The sequence below is a fragment of the Muntiacus reevesi genome, chromosome 2, assembly GCF_963930625.1.
Source record: "Muntiacus reevesi chromosome 2, mMunRee1.1, whole genome shotgun sequence".
Lineage (NCBI taxonomy): Eukaryota > Metazoa > Chordata > Mammalia > Artiodactyla > Cervidae > Muntiacus > Muntiacus reevesi.
Genome location: NC_089250.1, coordinates 64,006,975 through 64,034,117, shown reverse-complemented (window position 1 = coordinate 64,034,117; position 27,143 = coordinate 64,006,975). Strand labels below are relative to the sequence as shown.

Below are 27,143 nucleotides of genomic sequence, written 5' to 3'. Positions count from 1 at the left end.
CACCCAGCGACACCATCCATTTACAGTGAGGAAACTAAGTCCTGGGATTAATCATCTGCCCGAGATCATCATGCCAGTAAGCCAGCTGGGATTGAACCCTGAGTCCACCTGACACACCTGTATTCCCCTCAGACGAAAAACCATAAGAAGCTTGATCGTGTGGTTTGTAATGGAGGAGAAGCTGAGGTCTCAGGAAGGCGTTCAGCATCTCAGCTCTGCCCTTCGTGCGCGGTTGCCGCGTCCCACCCCTCGTGCAGTAATCCGCAGCCACCTACCAGGGCTCCACCAACAGACCAGACTATGTTTCTCCAGAAGGGGCTCTTTGTACCGTGCCCCCCAAGAATAATTCCAGGGGGGTGGCTATCCCAGATCAGTTCCGAATGATCCAGGGGCAGTGGCTACCTGTACACCCAGGTTGCAGTGTCTGTGGGAGGTACTTGTAAAATGACTCGACCCTGCCCCTCCTAGTAGAGGACAGAAAACCAGTGCCCGTGGGCAGGTCAGGTGTCCGTGCTGAGTTCCTGACAGCACCGTCCGACACGCAGTTCCAGAGCTGCAGGTGGTCTGATGGCCACGGCTGCTCTGAGAACCCGCCCGGCTCCAGCCCTCTTGGCCGCACGGTGCGGATGGTTGCCACTTTCCCAGCTTGGCTTTGTGCCTGGAGTCAGGCCCCAGCTGACTACACCCAGCTGGTCCTTCCCACACTCATCCTCTTCTCATTTTCATTCTTTCTATTCAATATTTTAAGAAAAAAGTTGGAGCGCATACTTTGTGAGAGGTAAGGAAGTGGCCAGGTAGACGCTACACACGATGACTGTGTTAAGCTTTTCCATGTAAACTGCCTCACCCAGTTCTTGTGGCAGCTCTGCGAAGTGGGCAGTGCATTTTACAAAGAACAGTTGAGGAAAGTCAGGTGGTGTCGCCAGAGACACCTACTCGACAAGGTTCCTAGTTCTTCCAGAATCAGTGCATGTTCATGTTTTATTAAGGCTTTTATTGAGCACCTACTGCAGATCGAGCCCTTTCATCATCTTGTGTGACCCTCCTCTGATCCAGGAAGTTAGACCTATTGGAATTTTATGGATGAGAAGACAGGCCCAGAGGTAACTAACTTAAAAATAGTCAAGAAACTAATAGAGCAGCACATCTAGGCTTTAAACTCTCTGATTTTCAGGTGCCTCCCTGAGTGGAACAGGAGAGCATATGGTAGGATTATTTTGAGACCAGAGATGTCATTCCCTGCTCATAGACCGCTCCTTAAGGCCAGTGTGAAACACTGTTTGTCAGATGGAAAGATGGACATCACAGTGGTGTGGCGGCAAGAGCAGGGGGTTGGGCCTGCGATCAGGTCCCTCCCAGCCACAGGCCACATCCTTGGGGGGCCGTCACCCACTCTAGCATGCTGGTTAGAACTTTCTTAAAGAGGGGAGGCCCTTCCACTCTGGCCCTCCACTCTCCACGCCACATGCCTCAGGAGTTAAATCTCAAACAATCCTTCCCCAGGAGAAAGGGAGACCATGAGCCCAGGTACAGCAAGGCCCCAAACAGGCTGCATTGTCTGTGAATGACAGTTTTGTGTTCAAAGCACGTCTCCAGGATTGCTAAGCCCCCCAAAGGGGAGATAACAAGTGGGTGTGATTATTTAGATGCTAATGAGCTGAGATTTTTATTTAAATTTATTTGAATGTTAGTAACTTATTTAAGCACACTAGTCCGAGACAGTTTTATCAGAGATTCTTCATCCTAGCAGAGTGAGTCTCAAGGTTAGGGAATGCATCATAAGGATCAACTGGAGGGCTTGTGAAGACAGGTTGCTGGCCCTCCACCGTGGAGTTTCTGATTGGGTAGATCTAAGATGGGCCCTGAGAATCCTCCTATGAAACGAAGTCCCAGATGATACTGAGGCTACTGGCCTAGGGACCACACTTGGAGAACCACTGTCCAGGTCCTGCTACACAGTGTGGCTCCCAGATGGTCAACATGGTTTTATCCACTGGGAGTTGTTAGCAGTGCAGAATCTTGAGCCTCACCCAGACTCACAGAACCAGAATCTACTGTTTAACAAGATCCCCAAGGGGCTTCCTAGACACAGTAAGGTTGGGACACATCCCTTCATGGCACTGCTTCCCATACTTGCCAGCCAGAGGAATCTCTTGGAGTGGTGAAGATTCAGAGTCTGGGGGCTGCTTCTCTGCTGACTTGGATTCAGAAGATGTGGGAGGGTCCCAGGGATCTGAGACTAGCGAGCCCCCTCAGGTGATGGTGACGATCAGGGAAGCCTGGCTACCCATTTACCTTGGGTCTGTGTCCCTCAGAACAGACCCAAACCCCAAAGCCAGATGAGAAACCTCTCTCTCCAGGATCGTGACACGGCAGCTGCTTCTCCCCCACAAACAGGAACTTGGGGAAGGTGGCTCCTTGATGGTCTGTGATGCCGTCAGAGGAAACGGGTGGTTGTGAGAACCACAGAGCCTGCAGATGTGAGCCGGGAGCCCCAAGGACCCTGCAGCAGAGCTCAGAGACGTGGGTCCTGCTTCCCCGCCTGGCTATATTTGACAGGGCCACCTAGCCATAGGTCTCTGAGGAGCACGGGGCTCCTGTCCCATCCCCGGGCTACAGACCGCTACCACAGGCAGATGCCGAGCTCCCCAAAGCTCCCTGAAGACTCTCACAGGCCAAGAGGTTTCTGGGTGGCCTAGAAGCAAGGACATTGGTAGACTTCCAGAAGACTTTCCACCCCACCGAGAGCTCCAACCTCTTCAGCTAAAGCATGCATCTTAGCTGGGCCCCCGCCCCAAGACTCTGATGACAGGAAACCAGTAAGTATGCTTGTTTGTGTTTTCCGATGGCCTTGGGACTGTGAGGAAGGATGGTCCCCTCAAGACGGAGTGGGCTGTATGGTTGGAAAATAAGCTCAAGGGGAAGGGGAGCTGGTTCTGCTGAGACTGTGAGAAGCAGCTTCTGAGGGTCCTCCTCTCCCCCTTTGCTGTTCCCTCCAGCTGCTTTTCATTCTGGTCCCATCTCAGTTCCCAACTTGCTGTGTGACGTGGGGACCCTATCTGAGCGATAGCTGTATGGTGTCAGTGGATACGAGAAGTCTAGATTATAACCTCTGAAGGCACGTTCAGTCCCGGAGTCTACAGTTACTCTCAAAAAGGTCTTCAGCTGATCTTTCTCAGCTAAAAGGGAGGGCAGGGGTTCTCCCTTTAGCTCAGTCCAAATCTGTGACTTACCTCCACCACTGAGAAATGATCTTCAGAAGCACACACTCACAGAAGACTCGAGGTCACCTTCTCTGGGCCCTGGTCACTGTTTGGAATGGTATCCAAACTCTGCCGATCTCTCAAAAGGTCAAGTGTGATGATCAAAACAATGTGGGCCATGTGCTGACCTCAGCTGTCTTTAACTCTTTCCTTCCGCCCATGCCTGGGCCCCTGCAAAGTGCCTAACATGAGTAAGTTGTTCAGATACTTACACAGTTTTTATTAGATTCTTTCTCTTGAAGTTTGGGCCAATACCACCACCTCCTCCTAGGTCTGCCCACCCACGGCTGCCCCCAGAAGTCTTCCCGACCTTGACCTGGCCAGGTGAAGGGAGCCGGCAGAGTGCTAGGGACTGGCAGCCTGAGTGCAGGGTTCTCCTGCCTCCGTGGGCCCAGCCCCCACCCCCACCTGCAGCGGGAAGAAGCCTCTGGGTTTAGTGTGGTTGGTAACCGTGGTGACTGTCTTGCTCAAGGAGAAGAAAGTAACCTTCACTGAACACACACTCCCTGCCGGGCTGCTCAGCTTCTCACAACCTGTAGTATTATTCCCAGGTTCATACATGAGACTCAGAGAGGTTGCCTGCTTTGCCTGAGGTCACACAGCTCGAGTTTGGTTGGTCTGAATTAAGCCCTCGCGCTAGCCAGGCGTGATCTGTCCCAGGAGTTTTCTGAACCCATGTCTGTACCTCATACCCAAGGGGGAAGGAAAGGCTGGGACCAACAGGACTGTTGAAAACCTGACCATGAAGAGCTGCCTTGACCTTGAGGGAAGCAGAGACCCCAGGAGGCAGCAGCACCAGCTTGGGCTGCCAAGGTTTCAGGATTCCCAAGTCTGAGCAGGAAGTGGCCGCCGGGAGCCATCCCCTAAGGGTGGGCCTGAGCTCCCCCGGGAGGGAGAGCAAACAGATCCTGTTTTCACCATGTCGATGGCATGAGACGGCAGATGGGTTTCACAGATAAATGTTCTAACCTCTAAAGCAGGACCTTTACTCCTCAGACAGGATGGCTGGTGAGGCCATGGGAGCCCCTCCACGATCATGGCGAGCAGCTGTCCTCACCCAGGGGTGGGGAGATGTTCAAAGGCAGGATGGAGCCTGCTGTGTCCCCACACTGCTGTAATCTTGTCCTGTCTCTATAAAGAAAAGACTGAAACTGTCTCAAAGAATGAAACCACCTTCCTTCAACATCTTAATAATATATTGTTTGAAAAAATTAACATTACCATGGAAACCTGAGAATTTAAATTATTCTAAGGATAATGGGCAAGATCCCCTGGAGAAGGAAATGGCTACCCACCCCACTGTTTTTGCCTGGAGAATCCCATGGAGAAGGGAGCCTGGCAGGCTACAGCCCATGGGGTTGCAAGAGTTGGGCACAGCTTAGAGATTAAACAGCAAACAAGGATAAGACACCTATCCAAAGAGCTTATAATCACTCCATCCATTTAGATAATGTGCATCAAGTGCCATGTGTGGGTGAAAATGCTGAGGAAATGGGCAAACGGAGAGATAGATCCTTGTTCACAGCATGCTATGGAATCGTGACTGGTTAAACAAGCACCCCAGTACATAAATAATTAAAAATTGGGAAGAGCACAGCAGGGAGCTGAGAGGGACACAAGAGAAGGTCCCCAGAAACAGCCTCTGGTGAAGTGACATTCAGGGTATGAGAAAGGAAAAGCAGGCGCTGGCTAGCCTCTTCACACGCGTTATCTCTCAGGCCCGTATGGTGGGTGTCATTATCCCCTTTTTCAGATGAGGAAATGGAGGCAAAGAGAGGGAAATGGTTCGACAACCAATCCTGCAAAGACTTGCAAGTCATCACTGTGTCATACAGTCTCCCAGGCATCTTACTTTGCCCTGTGACACTAGCTACTCAGTGTCAGCTAAGCTTGCGAGACACGCCAGCTCCCAAGCCCCCTCAGATCCCCCTTGCCCACCTAGCCATGGGTCCCGGTGTGCCTGGAAGGAATGAACTCTGTCCTGTCATTGGCCCCTGCCTCCCAGGTGACAGAATGTGATCCCAGGTCAGGTAGTGGTTCTGAGGAACCATAGCAATGAGCAGCTAGGGCTGGGGGATTCAGGGGAAACTTCCTGGGGAGGGTGGGATACAGACAGGCCGGAAATGGGAAAAGGGTCTTCCAGCCAGTGGGAGGGGACTTCACACAGGGAAAGGCCCAGAAACATTGAGTGGAGCATGGCTGCAGCATAGAAAAGATGGGATGGAAAGAGAACAAGTTCCGGTTTGCAGAAAGCCTCAGAGTCTGGTGGGGAGGGGCTGGAGCCTGGTCCTGACAGGAGGGATCTCATTCCCTTGTGTTGGCCAGGAGGTCAGCAGGGCTGAGCTGGGCCAGGGTGGAGTGGAGGGGGGGTGGGCAGGAGCGGGAGGAGGCGGGGGCCTGGGCACCAGGCTCGGGCAGCTGTGGCACGTCCCTATCACAGTATCTCTTTCAGATTTCTCTTGGCGATGTGCTCCTGAGTGTTCTTCTGAGGAACGATGGGAAGTCAGCCCAGCAGGGGGAAAGCCCTTCCAAGCCCAAGCTTCAGCCCGTGTGTGCAACACCAAGATCTTGAGCCCATGCAAGCAGGTAGGCTGTGGGCCCCAGGGCAGCCACTCCAACACAGCTTTAAGTATCAACACAGCTTTGAGCGTTTGCCTCCCCATGAACCACACAGCCAGGGTTCCTGCTCTGGGGGAGCGTACATATTAGTGATCAGAACATTAAAACAGATAAACTAGAATATGTGAGAGGGTGACAGGAGCGAACCGGAGGGTGTGATGGGCCCCCAGGCATCTCCCACGGCTTCCCTCCTCCTAACTCAGGTTATCCAGAGACTGAGCTGCAGCTCTCAGACCAGCCCACTTTCACTGCTCTCCAAAGCTGCGCCGTCCATTACCACAGCCACTAACCTTATGTTGCTATTTCGGTTTAGACTGAAATTAATTAAAATCAAAGATTCAGCTCCTCAGTCACACCAGCCTTATTTTAACTGCTCACCAGCCGTATGTAGCTAGTAGCTACCTTATTGGACAACACAATTATAGAACATTTCCATCAGCACAGAAAGTTCTGCTGGATGGTGATGCTGTTATCCTGAGAGGTGCTATGAAATACTTGAAGCAAAATAGAGCTATGATGCCTGGAAAAAGTGAGTTCATACAAGGCATAGGCTGAACCTATCATTGTGGTTTTCTAAGGTAGTCCTGACTAAAAATGTCTGTTTTTATGATGATTCAGTTCAGTTCAGTTCAGTTGCTTAGTCGTGTCCGACTCTGCAAGCCCATGGACTGCAGCACGCCAGGCTTCCCTGTCTATCACCAACTCCCGTAGCTTGCTCAAACTCATGTCCATCGAGTCAGTGATGCCATCCAACCATCCCATCCTCTGTCGTCTCCTTCTCCTCCCGCCTTCAGTCTTACCTGGCATCAGGGTCTTTTCCAGTGAGTCAGATGATTAAGATGATTAGGCCATCAAAATATCCTGCAGTATCTAATACTTTGATGTTAGAACTATAGCCCCAGTTTGTTTCTTGTTCCCTAAAACAGCCCACAAATCCTTTCTAACATCACTTTCTTTTTTTTTTTAACATCACTTTCTGATTTGGGGTTTTGATAATGCATTTGTCAGCAGCCCCCAGAGAGAGAGAGAACTAGTAGAGTATGTGTGTGCACACATGTGTAAGAGAGAATTTAAGAAATTGCCCCGCACAGTTGTGGAGTGGCCAGTCTGAAGTCTGCAAGGCAGGTCAGCAAGCTGGAGACCCGGGAGGAGTTGATGCTGCTGATTCCAGAGTGGAGCCTGGGGGCAGGATTCTCTCTTCCTCCAAGGACATCAGACTTTTTTTCTCAGTCTTCAACTGACTAGAGAAGATCCACTCACATTGTGGAGGGTAATTCAAAACCTCCTGATTTAGATCACTGGAAAAGACCCTGATGCTGGGAAAGATTGAAGGCAAAGGGAGAGCGGGGTGGTGGAGAATGAGATGGTTGGATGGCATCACTGACTCGATGGACACGAAGCTGAGCAAACTCCAGGGAGGACAGAGAGGCCTGACGTGCTGCAGTCCACGGTGCTGCAAAGAGTTGGGCACAGCTTAATGACTGAACAACAACTAACTTAAATGTTAATCTCCTCTAAAAAAAGCAGCAGCATGGCCGCGTCTAGACTAGTATTTGACCCAATATCTGAGTACTGTGGGCTAGCCACACTCACACACAGAAGTAACCATCACAGATAACAAGATTACTCTAAACCATCATCACTTTTAGGAGGAAGAACCAGCCACACAGTTAAACAGAAGTGGGAGAGTGCAGAGCCACAGTCTGGATGTTTGGCGGGTGTTGCCCCCAATCTGAGAAGTCCTCTACATTGGCGGCGTCCTTTCCACTTCTCTGCCTGCATCCCCAATATCCTCCTTTTTTTTTTTTTTTTTTCTTTTTTAATTTGTTTTCTTTTTGGCCACACCGCACAGCATGTGGGATCTTAGTTCCCCCACCACGGATCAAACCTGTGCCCCCTGCAGTGGAAGTCAGTAGTCCTAACCACTGGACCCCCAGGGAAGGCCCAGTATCCTCCCTTCTTTAATACCAGCCTCCCCCAGATCCCAGATCCAGGTGTTATCGACACCTGGACCCTGCAGACACCTGGTGGGCAGGCAGCTGCCTCCTCTTCGTCACTCACTGTGCACCCAGAGTCTGGGGCCCTGCAGGAAGAGATCTGGAAACCACACAGACCTCCACCTTGTTTCCTCTGAATCAAGCCACAGGCAGTGCCCCCAAGGCAGCTCTGACTCACAGCGAGGCAGCTGAGAGGGGTGACCCTCAGCAGGTGTGCTGGGGCCCTCCCTGCCTGTGGGAACAGAGGGGAACAGGGTACCCCCCCTCCCAGGACCTCCAGGGGAAGGACAGGCCACAGCTGTGGACAAGGCTGGCATAGCCCCGAGACAGGAGCTAAAGCAGCCATCATTTACAATTGTGTTAGATTTTGTGACAGTTTTAAGGGTCTCTGATTCAGAGTGTGAGCTGAGGGGCTTGTCAGGGAAGGGACATTTCATTTCCTCCAAAGAGTGAAGGATGAAGGTGACTCAGTCACTGGAGAGGGCCCATCAGGGGGCAGCATGTGCAACTCAGTGGCTCCTGGGAATGCAAAGCCAGGGCTTCCAGAAGGGAAAGGGGCCCTTCTGGCCACCTGCTTCCATTCTTGTCGCAGGACACTCTCAGACTTACTCGCACCATGTATTTGAGCATCAGGCATTCCCCTGCCCTGTGGGATGGCCAGGCCCCAGGCTCTGAGGACTCCAATCTGGGGTCAACAAGGGGATCTCCACGTGGGTCTGGGAGAACATGCAGGAACCGGTCCATTTCCAGAATCTCCATGTCCTGAAGGCCCTCAGCCCCCATAAAGAGTCCAGCTCTGAGTCTGCCCCGCCCCGTCCCCTGGGTCCTTGTCTGTCCTTTTCTCTCCCTCCCTCACTTCCTGGGGCCCCAGCTCTGTCTAGAGGGCCTCACAGAGGCCTCTCAGGCCCTGAGGGACATCTGTGAGTTACATAAACCTTTCTTTCTGGCCCTGACTGCTTCTCATAGCTTGATGCAGAGGCCCCTACTGAGATGGGACGAGGAGGAATGGAAGGGGGGCCACTGGGGTGTGGGTGAAGGGTGCTCAGTAGGATGGGATTTTTCAGTAAAAGTGGGCCTGGACAGGCGTCAGGAGGTCTAGTTAGACGGGACAGTCTGGGCCCCAGTGGGGCGAGGGGATGAACATCCTGTGCTAAAGGCAGCCGCTTGCCACCCGCTCTCCAACTTCAAGATTAGGCCTCAAGGCCCCTGTGTTCTCAGGACCAGTCCTGGTGGGGTGGAGTGGGGTCGGGGTGGGGGTGGCTCTGTCTCTGTGACTCCCTCTTTGCATGTCAGCCTCCCAGGCAGCCTGGGCCTTTCAGAGCTGTGCTGTGCAGGCCAGTCCACCCACCCTGGGCCCGTGGGTGGAGAAGGACTCCCAGCAGAGCGCCCTGCAGAGCCTCAGTCGCCTTGCTGTGTCATGGGGCTGAAGAGAGATGATGCATACAGCAGGTGCTCAGCAAGATATGGCAAGTGTATGACTTGGACACTTGACAGAGCCATGCGCTTCTGCTGGGCGCCTGCTCTGGGCCAGGCCTGTCTCAGCGGGCCTGGGGCTGCACTTCTGAGGGGACAGCACAGACTTGGGCCTGTGGCTCAGAACAGAAGTCACGAGAGAACCACTCTCCCCACGTGCAGGCACTCCAGAGTTACAGTGCCCGTCCAGATGGGTGATGTCCTGGGCCCCTCGAGGAGCCCTCACCCTCCTGTGTTCCCCTCCCAGCCCCTCAAAGCTGGTCCATCTGGTAACCACCTCATCAGTGCCTTTCAGAAGCTGAGCTCAGAAATCCAGGCTAATACCTGCTTAGAACTGTCAGTTTTAAGTTTGCTGAGCAGCAGAATTCCTCTATCAAAATCTCCTATGATGATCTGTGTAACAATGGGGTTGTAGGGACTTCCCTGGTGGTCCAATGGTTAAGCATCTGCCTGCCAGTGTGGGGGACACGGGTTCTATCCCAGGTCCAGGAACTAAGATCCCACATGCTACAGGGCAACTAAGCCTATGCGCCTCGACCACTGAGTCCACACACTCTGGAGCCCATACTCCACCCACCACAGCAAGAAGCCCACGCACTGCAACTAGCTGGACCACCTCTGTCCCTCCCTGCTTGCTGCAACTCGAGAAAGCCTATGCGCTGCAACAAAGACCCCGCACAGTCAAAAAAAAGAGGGGGGTTGTCGTCAGGAGCCCCACTCCCCTTGCCGCACCAGTCCTCTCTCTGAGGGGCCCCAGGAGATGTCTGGGTGCCCTAGGGCTCTACACAGCGCTGTGGAAAAGCATCAGATCCAGGCACCCTCTGGGAGCCCAGCAGACATGCCACCCCTGGTGCCTGTGGGAGGACTGATGGAGGAGCCCAGCCTCCACTGGACCTCCCGTCTGGCCAGAAGGTGACCACCTCTGTCCCTCCCTCCAGAGAGGAGCCAGGCCAAGGCTGTGGCCCTGGGCAGTTTCCCAGTGGGCGAGCAGGCAGAGCTGTCGCTGAGACTGGGTGAGCCGTTGACCATCGTCTCGGAGTAAGTCCTTCCAAGGGCACTGGGTGGGGTGCTCTGTCCCTTCCCCCAATCCCTAAAGATGCACTCATGGAAGGAGAGGCACCTTCTAGGAGAAAAGAGCGTGGCCTTTGGTTCTGAGCTCACACAAGCTGAGTGTCTACAGCTTGACACTCTTGCAGAGAGAAACAGTGGGGAGGGACCCTGAATCAGACATCTGCTTCCCAAGAGGTACCTGGATTGGCTGGTGCAAGGAAACCTGGGACACTCAGGTGGGACAGGTGGCCACAGGACCCAGCCTGGAGGGTCCCAATGAATCCCCCAGAAGCACTTCCCAGGGCCTGACCTTTCTGAGAAGGGGGCCCCCTCATCCTTCTCTCTCCAGGGATGGAGACTGGTGGACGGTGCTGTCAGACATCTCAGGCAGAGAGTACAGCGTACCCAGCATCCACGTGGCCAGAATCTCCCATGGGTGAGTCCCCACCCCAGGCCCTGCCTTCGGGGGGGATTTCCTGCTGTCTCCTCCCACAAGTGTGGTTCTGTACACCCAGTCTTATCTGAGTAGAGCTGGTGTCAGTGGCGAATCAGGCCAGGACCCTGTCCTCCAGAGGAGCTGACAACTGACTCTCTTAGGTCAGCTTGTGAGGCTTGGGAGCCCAGGGGAGGGGGCTTGTGAAGGCCTCATGGAGATGTGGCACCTGGTCCTTAGAGAGTGGCCAAGAATTTGGTGAGGAGGGCACGGCAACCCACTCCAGTATTCTTGCCTGGAGGATCCCATGGACAGAGGAGCCTGGCAGGCTGCAGTCCATGGGGTCACAAAGAGTTGGACACGACTGAAGTGCTTTAGCACACACACACAAGCAAGAATCTGGTGGTGGAGAATGCTGAGCGTCAATGTCCCCAGGGAGCCTCCTCGGGTGGTCCTTCCAAGAGGCGTTTAAAACTTGGGATGACTGGACTTGGGCACACGTGGTCTCTTACAAAGTGTGAGCCATCTTTTGCCAAGAGTAAGGGACAGACTGACTCCCGAGCAAATTCTGTGTCGAGAGAGAAAGGCAGTGAATAACCTGGAGCCAGGAACGTGTCACTGTGTGTGCTGTGACAACCGCTCTTCAGTTCTGAGGAAAACTCAGAACTCAGGGATGGCCTTACTATCTGAAGCTTCACGGTATGCCTGGCTCTGATCCTGAGACATGAGAACCCCTCACAGAATCAGTTCACACAGAGGTCGGGTGAAACCCACCTGGCCTACATGTCTCTCCGTGGCCTAGGCCTGCTGGGCAGAGTTTTGTGTCCAAAGCTGACACTGAAGTTTGAACTGAGGAGACACTGACTACCTCTAAGAGTCAGTCCCCTTTCTGGCCATGACTTCATTCGTAGCCTCTTTATGAAGGGATGCATTTTACTTGCTATAAAATTAGGCTAAGTTTGCTGCTGGCACCAAGAGAATCACAGCTTCTCTATTTACTTGGGATCAACTCAACCCTGACTCTGGCTTAGACTGAAAATTCAGAGAATGACAGCCATTTCCATCAAATTGGCTTCTTAAGGCTTTGCTTGGGCCCCCCAGCCTGATGCTGGGAAAGATTGAAGGCAAAAGGAGAAGAGGGCAGCAGAGGATGAGATGGTTAGATAGCATCACCAATTCAGTGGACTTGAATTTGAGCAAACTCCGGAGATAGTGGAGGACCGAGGACCTGGTGGGCTACAGTCCATGGAGTCACAAAAAACTGGACACGACTTAGCCACTGAACCACAGCAACAACCTAGGAATGACTCTGGGGACAGTGTGACACAGATGGACTAGTACGCCAAAAAATTTCTGCTAAACTTCCTTTAACTTTCCATGGCAATGAAGTCCCCCGTGGACATATATGGGTGAGGGATTAAATGAAGAGAGAAGGAAGATGTGGGCTCAGAATTATCAAGAATCCCAGCATCAGAAGCACGTATGGAGATCCGTGGGCTACGTGATTTTTTTCCTCAAAATTTTAGAATGTCTTGAACATTCTAGTTCCAAACTTTCAACCCACAAATAAGCTCCAGTGGCAGTGAGATTTCAGTGATAATGGGTAAATGTTCTCCTGCTCACCGTTTGGCTACATAGTTAAACTTTAAACTGTTCAAATAAAATATTCCCTAAACTTAAAAAAAAAAAAGGAACAATTCTTAGAGAGGTGAAGGCTTAGAAATGTGAGTGAATGGCGTAGGGGCGCTGGGGGAACTGGGTGGGTGACAGGAGAGGCTCTGGGGTCACCTAACCTGCCCCCAGACCCTGGCCATTTGGGAATGAGGTCTCCAGTCAGAGAAGACTGGGGCTGACCCTGCGAGATTGTCCTCTGAGGGCCCTGGAGCCAGGACCAGGACACAGCTGCGGGGCCTGGGAGACTCCGAGGCCAGCTCTCCATGCGACAGTTGAGATTGGAGGTCCACAGAGGCAGGAGAGGTTCCGGTAGGGTCCTGGCCCAGCCACCCCGAGGCTGACCCCCGACCGTCTCTCCCCACCCCCAGGTGGCTGTATGAGGGCCTGAGCCGGGAGAAAGCTGAGGAACTGCTGCTGCTGCCTGGGAACCGCGGAGGGGCCTTCCTCATCCGGGAGAGCCAGACCAGGAGAGGTGGGTAAGCTCAGCGGCACCCTGGGCTCGTCCCTGCCGTGCCAAGAGCCAGGTGTGATGTGCCTCGGGGGTAGCGGTAGGAGGCCAGATGTGAAGGGCTGGAGACTGGCCTCGAAGTCGGGCGGCCTGACTAACTGACCACATGCCAGGGGAACCCATCAACAACAGGGAGAGGGGACCCCCCTGGTGGCTCCAAACGCAGGGGGCCCGGGGTTTGGTCCCTGGTTGGGGAACTAGTTTCCACATGCCACAACTAAAGATCCCATGTGCTGCATCTGGGACCCCGTGCAGCCACATAAATAAGTGAAAATATTTTAAAAAATGAGGCAATGACCTGCATTTCCAAAAGTGGGTGTGAATTGCCCACAGAAGGGATCCAGGCTCAGCCAACGCTTTGGCAACCAGGACTTATCATATAATTATTGGAGAGTATAGTCATTCCCTGCCTTGACCAGCAATGATTTCTCCTCCCCAAGACACAACAGGATCCTGATCTCTTGACAAAATGTTGACAAGTTGACAAGGTCTCTGTGCTTTGGGTCATTAGCCAGTTGGAGGCAGAGAACCCACTAGGAATCACCTCATGATCCTCCTCTCTCCGCTGTGCAGATGGGGAAACAGAGGCCCACAGAGGGATGGAGACCTGTCACACTGCACATCCAAATGGGGCCGCTCCCACCCCAGGTTCAGGGCCTTTGCAAACAAAACATGAAGTCAAGTGCGTCTCTGATGCCCTTGCTTACTCTCTGAACTGCAGCCGGATGTCCCTTACAGCAGGGACAGAGAGGAACAATGTTCACATTTATGTTAGGCCCTTTAATTGCCTTCACACAACCCTGTTGCGGGGGGCAGGGGTTGTACTTACAATGTTCCCATTTTACAGATGAGGAAACAGAGAAGAGAAACGATTTCCCTAGGGAGACACAGATAATAAGTGCAGAGCTGGGGTTCAAAGCCAGCTGAGGTTCATCTCACTTCAGACCCCCAAGAGAGGCCCACCTGTGATGATAACGGTGATTCATTGCAACCTCAGGGATGGACTGGGGAGAGGCTCTGTAGGGTGGGCTTTGTGTGCTTGTCCTAAACTGAACTAACTTTGATGCGTTGTCTGGGGCGTACTCTGTTCTCTACTCAAGTCTCTCTCCCGGGGCTCCTTCCAGCTCATGTTGCCTCTCCTTTCCTTTCTTCAGGAGCCCCGTCCCCACTCCACCTCTCCCCAGCCCCTCCTACTGTTTTCCAGAAAGTACCAGCATCACCCCCTCACACACACCCGTAGGCTGACCAGGGTCGGGGGCTGGCTCAAGTGCGGTAGCTACAAACAGGAAACCACAGCGGTGCTGTTGGGGGCAGGGGTGCTGCAGACCAGGCCCCAGTGAGCTCGAGAAGCCACAGGAAGTGCTCCAGTGCTCAGCTGCCCCACCCCCACCCCTTCTCTGGCCTGGCTGAACCCCAAGAGCATAGTGACCGGAACTTATTGCCACTCTGCCCCCTTGCTAAGAAGGTATATATACAGGAGGAACCAGTGGAGAAATAAAGGAGAAAGCAGATAAGAATCCGTAGGGTCTATTTTTTTTTCCTTCCAGTTTTACTGAGACATAACTGATAGCCAGCACTGTATGAGTTTAAGGTGTAAAAGGATCCATAAGATCTCTTAAGGATCCACAAAACTGTTGGGATGACGGTTAGATTTGACTCTCAAGTTTCCCACAGCAATGCCAGAAGGGATTAGTACAGAAGGCAGCTCTCATCAAAAAAAAAAAAAGAAAATCACCAATTCTACAGGAAAGGCAGCAGTTTCCCATTACTAATTTTTGATCTCTCATCTGGGGCTTCCTTTTGGAGAATGCTTGTCAAGAAAATGGGTCATGACCCATTTGTGGGTCAAGAAATCAGGTTAATTCGGTGGTTATAGACCAGTGGGTCTCAAACCTGGGTGGCCATCAGAATCACCTGGAGGGTTTTTTAGACCAAAGACCTGGTCCAGGCAGTTCTGATTTTGTAAGTCTGGGGCCTGAGAGTTTGCCTGTCCAACAAGTTCGCAGTTGATGCTTGCTTGCTACTGCTAGCCTGGGGACCACACTTTAAGATCGAGACCTAATGGGCTTCCCAGGTGGCTCAGTGGTAAAGAACCCACCTGCAAATGCAGGAGATGCAAGAGATGCAGGTTCGATCCCTAGATCAGAAAGATCCCCTGGAGTAGGAAATGGCAACCCGCTCCAGTATTCTTGCCTGGAAAATCCCATGGACAGAGGAGACTGGTGGGCTACCGTCCAGGGGATCGCAAAGAGTCAGACACGACTGATCTAAACCTTGGCTGTGTATTGGAATCATCTGGGGGAGATTTATAAATTACTGATGCCTGCTCCCCACCCCCAGACTCACTGATTTAATTGGTTAGGGGTGTGGCCTGGGCCCTGGAAACTATAAAAGCCCCTCCACCCCCAACCCTGGGTGATTCTGATGTGCAGCCAAGGTTGAGACCCATTAAACTGGTGAATCTGGACAGGTGAGTGTTTAAATGAAGTACAGTTGAAACATTAGGGTGCCTCACTGGGGTTGGGGAAAATACTACTTCATCAAACTTTTGTTTTCAATCATTTTGACTGTGTCCTGGGTCACAGTGTAAAATTTCGTACTGTGGTTTGTGGTAAAAAAAAAAAGTTTGACACTAAAGCTGTAGGGGCCCAAGTGACGCCATAGGATGGAGGTTCTGAGACCCGAGTGTACAGGTATCGTCAGGGAAACATCTTGCCAGTGTGTTCCTGGGCCCCACCGCAGACCTGTGGGGCGCAGAGGTCAGAAATCTGCTTTCGTCACAAGCTCTCCGGACAGTTGTCCTGTTCTTTTAAGTTTGAAAACACAGTTCCAATCTAGGGAACCCAAAATCAAGTAATGAGAGACAGTGTTTTTCCATGTTTGCATAATGTATCTTGTCATATATAACGGTAATTAACTGTCGACTGAGTGGGTGAAACCAGGATCAGCTTTTCTTTGGCCCAAGGTGCAGATGTACCTCTGGGAGGGGAATTCTACAGGAGCTTTGAGCCTGTGGGGGGACCAAGGAGGAAGTCCTGGGGCACTGAGCTCCCAAGAACACAATTCAGGGCCTGGAGTCGGGAGGGGAAGAGGCCTCTACATCCTCCCCGAGAGTCCCTCTGGCGTACCTTGTGTTCTAGGGAGCCATGGCAGGGCCCGAGTCAGGCTGAAAATCTTGGTGTGTGAAGGGGCTCAAAGGACTTCTGGAGGTCCCAGGACTGTTCCAGAGGTCAGCGCCAGGACCAGACCCCGAGAGCACCACCCTCTTGCCTTCCTGCTGTCCTACTGTGTGTTGATACTCTGTTGAGCATAAGAGATTGATGAGCTGTACACGCTTCCTGCCCCTGAGGGGCTCAGCTCTGCGTTCTGTCAGCTGAGAAGCACTTATAAGCATCTCCTCTGAGTCAGGCCTGCTAAGTTGTGGTTCCTGCCCTTAGGCTCCAGACTGCTGAGGGTCCAAGGTGCAGCATCCTCCAGGCTCTTAGCTTCTAAGAGGTCTCAGTGGAGGTTCAGAGCTTTTAGTCTAATCCCTTACACCACTGTGGACCCCTCCCCTCCTTCTGGCATCATCATCAGAACACCTGGGAGAACCTGGTGCCTGACCCCACAGGTTACTGCAGGCCAGCCTGTGACCTTGGCTCAGCCTGCCTGAGCTTCCTGCGACCCCAGTACCTTGCCTTTTTCCCCATGGGTCTCCCAATGGCCCTGCACCACAGCCTGCCTTCCGACCCACTGCCTATGAGAACACTCCGTGAACAAACACTCCTTGTTCTTTCCATTGCTGCATTCTTGCACACGAGCCTCCCTCAGCCTGGAAAGCCCCCTCCTCCGTTCTTCCACTTGGCCAACTCCTACTCATCCTTCACGACCCATTGCAATGTCATGTCCCCAGGTTGTTTGCCACCTTTTGCTCTCAATTCCCATAGCTACCTGAAAAGACCTCTTCTGTAGCCGCAAGACATTTATTTCTTAAAACAAAGTCGGGTGTGTGGTCTAAGAGCAGGGGAACTAAACATAAGGATGAGGACCATAAAGGAAAATTCTGGCTGAGGCATGTGCCAGTGAGACGCCCCTGGCACATGCCCCAGAGAACGAAGATATGACTACCTGTGTCCCGGGCTCGCATAGTGCCAGCTCCTGCTCAACAGATATTTACTGGATAAATGGATGAGTGAGTGAGTGCATGTATGTACACTGAGGGGAGGAGAGAGGGTGAAGACCTGGGGCAGGGTAGACTGCCCCCTCACACCGTCGGTGCTCACAGCAGTTGGCGTGCAAACGGTGACAAGGACTCCGCAAGTCTGCTTTTAATCATGGCTGTGTCCAGTGCTCATCACTGAGATTCAGTATTTCATTCAGCAAATATTGCATGATGACTCTGTGCCAGCCGCTGCTGTAAGTGGTGGGAATTCAACAACAGAAAAAGCAAAATACCTGCCCACAGTTTAGTTGGCAACGTGGATAGCGAACAAATAGTAATTAAGCATCTGATCGTGGCAAGTGCCCTGGAGTAGGAAATGGCAACCCACTCCAGTGTTCCTGCCTGGAAAATTCCATGGACAAAGGAGCCTGGCGGGCTGCAGTCCATGGGGTCGCAGAGTCAGACATGTCTGAGCACACACAGCCACAAAGGAACAAGAACGCAGCAGTTAGGAGGAGCCCAGTAAACAGGCGCATCCGCTGCGGGGAGCAGGTACCTGCCTGGAGCAGGTTCAAGGTCACCGGAAGTCAGGTCGCACACGTGTTGTCAGGGTGAGGGCTTCTGATCTATTTTAAATGTGACAGGGAGGGTTCTAAGCAGGGGAGTGACATGATCTGATCCCTATACTGTGCAAAGAGAGGATCTGGCAGGGGATGAGGTGAAAGTAGGAAGCCACAGTAAGAAGTCGTTGGCTTCCAGATTTGTTCTGAAGGTAGCCAGTACATTCAGGTTTTTCTGTAGGGCTGAAAGGGGGATTAAGAGAGAATGGAAGCTGTGAGGGATGATGCTAGGGTTAGGAGCTTAGTAATGGTGAATCGTGCTGCTGTTTTCTGAGATGGGAAGATGGTGGGCAAATAAATTAGAACCATCCCTCGTGAGGCTCACCGTTGGTTATATGATGGGTGGGGTAGTGTTGAGGGAGAGCTGGGGCTTCTCCCAGGCAGAGAACGAGCTCTGGAGAGTTGTCTGAGTAGGAACTGAGTTGTAAAAGGAAGACTTGGTGTTGACTCAGGTGGAAGAGTGTTCCATATAAAGGGAACAATGTGAGCAAAGAGGCAGAGAATGGATAAGGGGTGTTGGATGCTTGCTATATGCCAGACCCTGCTGAATGTTTTACCTGCTTTACCATCTGAATCCTTGTGGCAATCTCCTGAGACAGGAACAATTACTATCCCCCTTTATAGATGAAGAAACAAATCTGAGAGGTCAAATAATGTCTTAAGAGACACAGGTAGGGTTATAGTATGTAGGGGTGTTACATGGTGTGACATCCTAAAGCTGGGAGACAGCAGTAGATATTTGGGACTGGCTGCAGCATGCAGTGAGATGGGACAGCAGGACACCAGGCACAGAGAGCGGTCACAGATGGCCTTGGTAGGAGACCTGTCCCCCCCTTGGGGTTGGCAGAGCTTATTAGCTCTGAATCTGCCAGTCAGGTCCTCAGCGTAGCTGTGAGGACCCTTCCTGGTTCTGGTAGCTGTGGTGACAGTGGCCAAGATGGGGTGGCTGGAGAACCAGGCCCCATAGAGGAACTTGGTCACTTAGTTCAGCTCACTGGTTGACCTCCAGAGACTATTTTCAGATAATGTAGCCCTTTCCCAACCAGAGAACTTTTTCAGGGTGACAGCACAGCTCCAGAAGAGATACTTTTCTTTAAAAAAAAAAAAAGTTAATTAGCCTCCAACTAATAAAAAAAATTAAAAAAAAAAGTCACTTGGAATCCTAAAAAACAAACAAACAAACAAACAGACAAAAATGTTGGCTACTCTGGGTCTTCATTGCTGCAAAGACTGTCTGTCGTTGTGGTGAGCAGGGGCCACTCCTTGTTGCAGTGCCTGGGCTTCTCATTGCAGTGACTTCTCTTGTTGAGAGCACGGGCTCTGGGTGAGCAGGCCTCGGTGGTGGCAGCACACGGCTCAGCAGTTGTGCTTCATGGGCTTAGTTGCTCCATGGCATGTGGGATCTTCCCTGACCAGGGACTGAACTGGTGTCCCCTGCATTGGCAGGCGGACTTTCAGTCACTGGACCACCAGGGAAGCCCCAGAAGAGATTCTTAAAGATGCAAAGTCAAGGTGTCTCCAGAGTCAGAAGACAAAGAAAAGGAAGCAGGGACCCTACTCCATACTTCTCAAAGTATACTGACTTCATAACCGGTAGCCTTGCTAAATTCACCTATTAGTTCTAGTAGCTTTTTTGGAGCTTCGTTAGGTTTTTCTACATATATGATCACACATTATCTATAAATAGTTTAATTATTTTCCAACTCATAGACCTTTCTTTTTTTTTTTTTTTGTCTTGATTGCACTCGCTACGACCTCTAGTATATAACAAGTAAAGTTGTAAGAACATTCTTGCTCTGTTCTAAATCTTAGAAGGAAAAATTTAGTCTCTCCCATTAAGTATGATGTTACTTATAGATTTTTCACAGATCCTCTATGTCAGGTTACGAGGAAGTACCCTTCTGTGATAGCAGTATAGTTCCCCAATGAAGTCTAGGTACTAATCCCTGAAACCAGTGAGTGTGAATTACCTTACATTGCAAAATAGAGTTTGTTGATGTGACTAAGGGTTTCGAGATGGGGAGATTATGGTGGATTATCCAGTTGAGCCTGATGAAACCATAAGGGTCTTTACAAGAGGGAGGCAAGAGGGTAAGAATAAAGATGGAATAAGGGGCTATGAATTAAGGAATGCAGGTGGCTTCTAGAAACTGAAAAGGCAAAGAAAGGGGTTCTCCTCTAGAGGCTGCAGAAGAAATACAGGCTTGCCGATACCTTCATTTTTGCTCAGTGAAACCCATTTCAGATTTATGACCCCCAGCATCGTAAAATAATCAATTCTTGTTGTTTTAAACCTCTAAATATATGGTAACTTGTTAAAGCAGCCGTAGGAAACTATTACACCTTCTATTTGTAGTTTTATTTTAAAAAAATCATAATTGAGCTGTATCAAATTATTTTTCTACATTTCTCCAGGTGATTGTTTTTTCCCCCCTTTATTCTACTAATATAGTGCATTAACACTGATGTTCAGTTTTTTTTATATGAAACTTTTAGTATTTTATTCATTTTCATAGTTTTACAGTATTAGTAAAAATAATGGCCATTATAATTAAGTATAAAATGAAAGTTGATGAAAAAATAACCCTAAGCCTTCCTTGACTCCCACCCTCCCACCAAAAAACTAGCTAGTATATAGCAAGTATCCTTTTCACACATTATCTTTAGACATATAATCACTTTGTAGTGGTGGATGGTTTAGTTGCTAAGTCACATCTGACTCGTGTGATCCCACAGACTGTAGCCTGCCAGGCTACTCTGTCCATGGGGTTTTCCAGGCAATACTGGAGTGGGTTGCCATTTCCTTCTCCAACTGATGTTCAATTTTTAAATCAACTTGTATTCCTGGGATAAAGCCAATTTAGTCATATTGTGTTATCGTTTTTATATATTGCTGGGTACAGTTTGCTAACAGTGTGTTAAGGATTTTTTTGTCTGTATATATGTATATATATATTAAGGGATATTGGTCTACAGTTTTCTCATAATGTTTTTGTCTGATTTTTATAGTAAGTTAATTGGTGGTCTAATAAAATGGGTAGGAAAATGTTACTTTCTCTATTTTCTTAAGAGAATTTGTGTAAAATTTAAATTATTTCTTCTTAAATATTTGATAGAACTCACTAGTGAAGCCATCTGCCCAGAGTCATCTTTGCAGCAAGTTTTAAAATTATGAATTCAACTTCTGCAATAGATACTGGTCTATTCAAATTTTCTATTTCTTGTATCATTGTTGGTAATTTGTGTCATTTAAGGATTTGTCCATTTCATCCAAGTTGTAGAATTTATTGGCATAGAGTTGTTTATGCCCTTACCCTTTTAATGTGTGTAGGATCTATTCTGTAGTGATGTTCCCTCTTCCTGATGTTGGCGATGTGTGTGTGCGGTTTTGTTCCTTTCTTTCTTGATCAATCTAGCTCGAGGTTTATCAATTTTATCAATCTTTTCAAAGAATCTGCATTTGGTTTTTCTCTATTTTTCTATTTTTTTTATTTCTGCTTTATTTCTTTCTACAAAAATTTATTTTTTCCAGCTTAAGGTAGAAACTTTATTTTATGTCTTTCTTTTCTTCAAATATAAGGTTTAAAGCTACAAATGTATTTTTAAGTCCTAATTTAGCTGAGCTCACAAATTTTTATTTGGTTAAAAATATTTTCTAAAAAAAATATATTTTCTAAAAAAATATATATTTTCTAATTTTGCTTGTGATTTCCTCAATCTCTGGGTTATTTCCAATTATCTGGGAATTTTCCATATATCTTTTTGTTATTAATTTATAATTTAATTGTAGTCAGAAAACATACCTTTAATTATTTCAATGTTTGTTAATTAAACCAAACGGGCTGGTTGCATTGTTCAACTATTCTATTTCCCTACTGATTTTCTATCCTATCAAGTACTGAGAGAGGAGTGTTGAAATCTCCAGTTACGATTATGGACATCTCTTTCTTCTGGTAATATTCTCGGCTTTGCTTCTGTATCTTTAATCTCTGTGATTGAGTGCATACAAATTCAGGACATCCTCTTATCTCTGATAATATTGTTGGTCCTCAGTTCTACTTTTCTGATATTAGTATAATCACTCCAGCCTTCCTATGATTAATGTTTGCATGATACATATTTTTCATCTTTTACATTTAGCCTATGTTTTAATAGTCAAAATGTGTTTATCAAGTAGTTGTATTTTTTTTCAATATATATTTATTTATTTGGCTACATGTGGTCTTAGTTGTTGCATGTGGGATCTGATTCCCTGACCAGGAATCAAACCCAGGCCCCCTACATTAGGAGCTCAGAGTCTTAGCCTCTGGACCACCAGGGAAATCCCAAGTAGTTGTATTTTTTAAATACAGTTTGAAAATCTCTGCCTTTTAATGGAGTATTTAGACCATTTCCTCAAAGTAAAAGCTTCCTAAAACCAAGCAGTGCCCGTGGTTTGGGAAATTCCCTCCTGCATATTGTTGGCGTTCCACAGGGAAAGGTTAAGTGACAGGGTCACTGCCTCTTCCAGGTTCTCTGTGCCAGTTCTCTCAACTGTAAAGTGGGGATAATTGTACCTACCGCATAGGGTGGTTATGAGAATTATATCCCATATAAAAGGTGCATAGTAAGCACTCAGTAAATAAAAGCTATAGATAGCTTTAGGTCCTTAGATAGTAATAATAGATTATTACCATTATACCACTAAAGAACCCTCTTCCTGTTTGGCTTTTTAAAAAAATAATTTTATTTATCCATTTGTGACTGATCTGGGTCTGCAGTGCTGTGCATGGGCTTTCTCTAGCTGTGGATGCTCTTCTTTGTGGTGTGTGGGCTTGTCATTGTGGTGGCTTCTCTTGTCACAGAACACAGGTTGGTGACTTCTCTTGTCACAGAACACAGGCTCCGGGCCTGCGGCCTCGGAAGCTGCAGCATGTGGCTCGGCAGTTGCAGCTCCAGGGCTGTAGAGCACAGGCTCAATCGTGGCGCACGGGCGCAGCTGCTCCTTGGCACGTGGGATCTTCCCGGATCAGGGGTCAAATCCATGTCTCCCGCAACGGCAGGGGGCTCTTTACCACTGAGCCACGAGGGGAGACCCCCGTTTGCTTTGACGAAGTGTTGACTGAAGAAATGAATCCCACGGTAAAGTTATAGAGAGCTCTCATATGTATCCTCATCTGCTGAAAGTTACTATTCTAGGCCTGATTTTATATAGTTAAAATTTTATGTAGTCCTTTTTTTCTCTATTTTTCAACCATGGCCAGTTATCTGTTTTTCGTTGAAACCTATCATCTGTATACTTTAAACATTTGCATTTTCATTTTATATAAGTTATATCAATAAAGTTGATTTTAAAAACTAAAACAGGCAATTCCCTGGTGGCCCAGTGGTTAGGATTCTGGGCTTTCATTGCTATGGCCCAGCTTCAGTCCCTGGTCTGGGAACTGAGATCCCATAAGCCACGTGGCATGGCCAAAACTACCACCACCCCCCTAAAAAAAAAAAAAACTGGAAAAATTCTGTCACTTGCATCAGTGTATATAACGTTCATGTATGAAGCTCCAGTACTTTGGCCACCTGATGCAAAGAACCGACTCACTGGAAAAGACCCTGATGTGGGGAAAGATTGAAAACAAAAGGAGAAGGGGGCAGCAGAGGACAAGATGGTTATACAGCTGACTCAGTGGACATGAATCACTGGCTCAGCGGACATGAATCACTGGCTCAGTGGACGTGAATTCGAGCAAACTCCTGGAGAGAGCAGAGGACACCAGAGCCTGACATGCTACAGTCCATGGGGTCGCAAAGAGTCGGACATGACTTAGTGACTGAACAACAGCAGCAGGTTAAAGGCTGATGATAAAGCAACACCCAGATGCCCACCTGTCGGCTCAAACCGCGCACCGTTACCTTTGAAGCCCTTGGCTGCTTCACTGTGTCCATCAGTTTCTTTTCTTCCTAGCTTTGCCACACATGCAATATAGTCAGTACAGTCTTGGCTGCCTCTGAACGTCACATAAACAGAATCATCCCGAATGTGTGCTTCTGTGACTTGCTGTTTCTGCTCATCTTTGTGAACATTTACCTATGCTTGTGTGCATGGCGCTTATTACCTTTTACTACAGAATAGTGGGGCTTCCCTAGTGACTCAGATTGCAGAGAATCTGCCTGCAACACAGGAGACCTGGGTTTGATCCCAGCATCAAGAAGATCCCCTGGAAAAGGAAATGGCAACCCACTTCAGTATTCTTGCCTGAAAAATTCCATGGACACGGAAGCCTGGTGGCCCATAGTCCATGGGGTCACAAAGAGTTGGACAGTACTGAGCAACTAACACTTTCACTGAATAGTGTTACTTTCTGGAATCTACCATTCTCTTGAGTTCATACGGGCTGTTTGCAGTCTGGGGCTTTTCTGAACAATGCTGCTCTGAAAATTTTTGGTTTTGTATTGGCAAGGGATCATGCCGGGATGGAACCACTGGGTTGTGAGGTATGGGCATGTTCAACTCGACTAGTTAATGCCAGCTGTTTCCAAAGTGGCTTATCCTGACTTACCTTTCCACCAGCAGGCTAAGAATTCCTTTTTCTCTGCATCCTCGCTGACATCTACGATCACGTTCTAACACTTCTGCCCACTTGGGTGTTTATAATAACAGCCAACACTTAATGCTCACATCAGCTGCGGCAGGCCCTGTTCTGAGCACTGTGTGTGCCTGATCTCATTTCATCCTCAAGAGAGCCCTAGCTGTTATGAATGTATTGTCATTATTTGTGAACAAGAGAGCAAGTCTTTGTCTTTCCCCTCCCCTTCTGGCTCAGCCTGGTGGCCACTCTCTGTGGCCATTTCACATGTTCCTTCTCCCATCCTGGGCAGGGCTGGGTCCCAGCATGGCCTTAGTCCCACCCAGAGCCTTTCCTCCTCAGGCTGTTACTCCCTGTCGGTCCGCCTCAGCCGCCCGGCCTCCTGGGACCGGATCAGACACTACAGGATCCAGCGCCTTGACAATGGTTGGCTGTACATCTCACCACGCCTCACCTTCCCCTCGCTCCTGGCTCTGGTGGACCATTACTCTGGTACGGCCGCCCCCCACCTCATATGAGAGTAGATGGGGATTTGGGCTCTGGGGCAGTCAGTCATCCCTTGGACACTTTACCTGCTGGAGAATATCCAGACAGAAGAGGGACCAGCCCTTTCACCAGCCCAGTCCCTGTGCCAAGAAACGCAGCCTGGGAGCCCCGGCTTCATCTCACACCGACAGCCACTCAGATGTCCTGTGGGTGTGCAGGCCAGTACCTCACCCAGCACTGTGGTTCTGAGTCAAGGTCCCCCACGGCTGGCACGTTCTCTCCGCAGGAATTAGGCCCACAGCTGTTGTTACTGTGGAATTTAGTCAATTCTCAGCATCTTCTGGTGCCTATCCTGTAACAGCAGCGTCAGAGGCAGAAAGGAAAGACCACTGCTGAGAAAACTGATCAGGGGGTTTCTGGACAGCTGTTCCAGGGAGCGGATAGCGACCGAACAAGTGGAGACTGATCATTCCTTAGCTTTCTTCTTTCCAAAGCACTTTCCTAATCAGAAAACTGGGGCTCAAAGAGGTCCCTCAACTTACCCAAAATCACACAGTAAAGTTAAGTCTCCCCAGTTAGCCCAGAATCTTTGACTGCATCTCAGCTTCCAGATGAACAGTTTGGGGCTCCCAGTGCCACCAGCCAAGTGTGGAAGGCTGTCAGGGTGAGGGTGGTTGGCTGGGGAGGGAAGTGGGGCTGGAGTCGACCAGGTCAAAGATCTAGGTCTCTCCCTCAGAACTGGCAGATGACATCTGCTGCCTCCTCAAGGAGCCCTGTGCCCTGCGGAGGGCTCACTCACTCCCTGGCAAGGCGATACCCCCACCTGTGACTGTGCAGGCGACACCACTCAACTGGAAAGAGCTGGACAGGTGAGGGGCCCCTGGAATGGGAAGGTGGAGCATAGAAGGACCCACCCCTGGGAACCTGGACTGGGGGTGTCACCTTCAGGGACACCTGGGAGCCACTGAGCATTGTCTGAACTCAGAGGCCAGCCCGGGCTCAGCGGGTCTGCTGGGGGGACCAGCAGGGATGCCAAAGCGGGCATGGATATAGGGCATGCCTGGACACAAAGGTGGCTGGGGTGGATGGGCAGACAAGATGGGATACAACAGAGTACCAGCCCTGAGTGAGGTCAAGCAGGGGTCTGATGTGACAGGGAACAGGGAACCAGGGGGTGTCCAACAGGTTCTGAGAGCAGGGACTGTGCGGCAGGGGCGGGGAGGAGGCTGAGGCCCCCGACTCAGCTCTGTCCCCTCTCCACAGCTCCCTCCTGTTCTCTGAGGCATCTGCCGCAGGGGAGGGATCCCTCCTCAGTGAGGGGCTCCGGGAGGCCCTGAACTCCTACATCAGCCTGACTGACGACACCTCCTTGGACGAGGCCAAGGCCGAAAGCAGACGGCGAAAGGGGAACCAAGGCTGCAGCGCCTAGAGCCCCATCTCGGCTCAGCCTGAGCGAGCACCCCAGAGGCAAGGCTGCACGGAGGGGAAGGGAGGGCTGGGACACAGAGGCACATCCAGGGTCCCACCAGTATCCTTTGGTCCTTCCCCTCTTAGCCCTAATAAGTCACTTAACCTCTTCCCAGTGTGATGACGTGGCCTACAACCTCTAGTTCAAGTCTAGAGCAGTTGAGAACGGGGCCAGGACTCCAAAAAGAGACCAGATGTCCTCTGGGGGTCTGACCCAGTCAGTTCCTGAGTTTGGGATCTCCAGTGTCATCTCCTTCTGCCTGTCGAGAGTCATTCTCCATCCCACAACTCCTCCCACAAGTTAGAAAACCTCCACCAGCATCAGGGAGGAAAAAGTAACCATTTAAAGAAAACTGACCAGTCTCACTCAGAATGCTACACCTCTGAAGGTAGAACTGCGGCCTGGAAGGAACAGGAAAGCAGAGGGGATGGGTGGCTTAAACAGCCGCAGAACCTGGGCTAGCCAGCTCCCACCTGACCGCCACGCCAAGAGCAAGACCTCTGACAGTCCAGGTCCTCCACATCCCCGTTAAGCCCCTTCTCTGGACAGTCCTAGCTCTCAGGTTTCTTTCATTGTGTAACTCATCCTTTGAACCTGGCTACGCTTTTCTCGCTATAGCAGCCTCGCCACCTTGTGGCCAAATGCAAAACAACACCATCTGAGCCCAGCACACTGCAACGAGGTTACAGTCACATTCCCTGGGCAGGGGCATCAGAGGGTGGTAAGCCCTCTCTCCACAAAGTCAAGGCCACTGCCTGTACCAACTCCAGTCCTCCATTTCCCTGCTGCCCATGAAAGGAAAGGGGCCTGGCTGAAGCTGCTTAAGTGAGCAGAGAGAAGAGGGAAGA

General features: G+C 50.1%; 1 protein-coding gene across 1 annotated transcript; it reads left to right on the top strand.

The window, feature by feature from the left end:
* The first annotated feature begins 1,228 nt into the window (after positions 1 to 1,228).
* On the top strand, positions 1,229 to 27,098 carry SLA2 (Src like adaptor 2). Its single transcript, XM_065921941.1, has 8 exons — positions 1,229 to 2,819; positions 5,716 to 5,849; positions 10,291 to 10,390; positions 10,752 to 10,838; positions 12,878 to 12,981; positions 24,684 to 24,833; positions 25,564 to 25,696; positions 26,091 to 27,098. The coding sequence occupies exons 2-8, from the start codon at positions 5,759 to 5,761 to the stop codon at positions 26,254 to 26,256; spliced, it is 831 nt and encodes a 276-aa protein (XP_065778013.1). The 5' UTR covers positions 1,229 to 2,819; positions 5,716 to 5,758; the 3' UTR covers positions 26,257 to 27,098.
* The last annotated feature ends 45 nt before the right edge of the window (positions 27,099 to 27,143 follow it).

Bases quoted from the DNA above. Each gene is read 5' to 3' on its own strand.
- SLA2 (XM_065921941.1), top strand. From the start codon at position 5,759: ATGGGAAGTCAGCCCAGCAGGGGGAAAGCCCTTCCAAGCCCAAGCTTC. The intron at 10,839-12,877 runs GTGAGTCCCCAC...CCCCACCCCCAG, and splicing joins GTGGCCAGAATCTCCCATGG to GTGGCTGTATGAGGGCCTGA. The intron at 25,697-26,090 runs GTGAGGGGCCCC...CCCTCTCCACAG, and splicing joins AACTGGAAAGAGCTGGACAG to CTCCCTCCTGTTCTCTGAGG.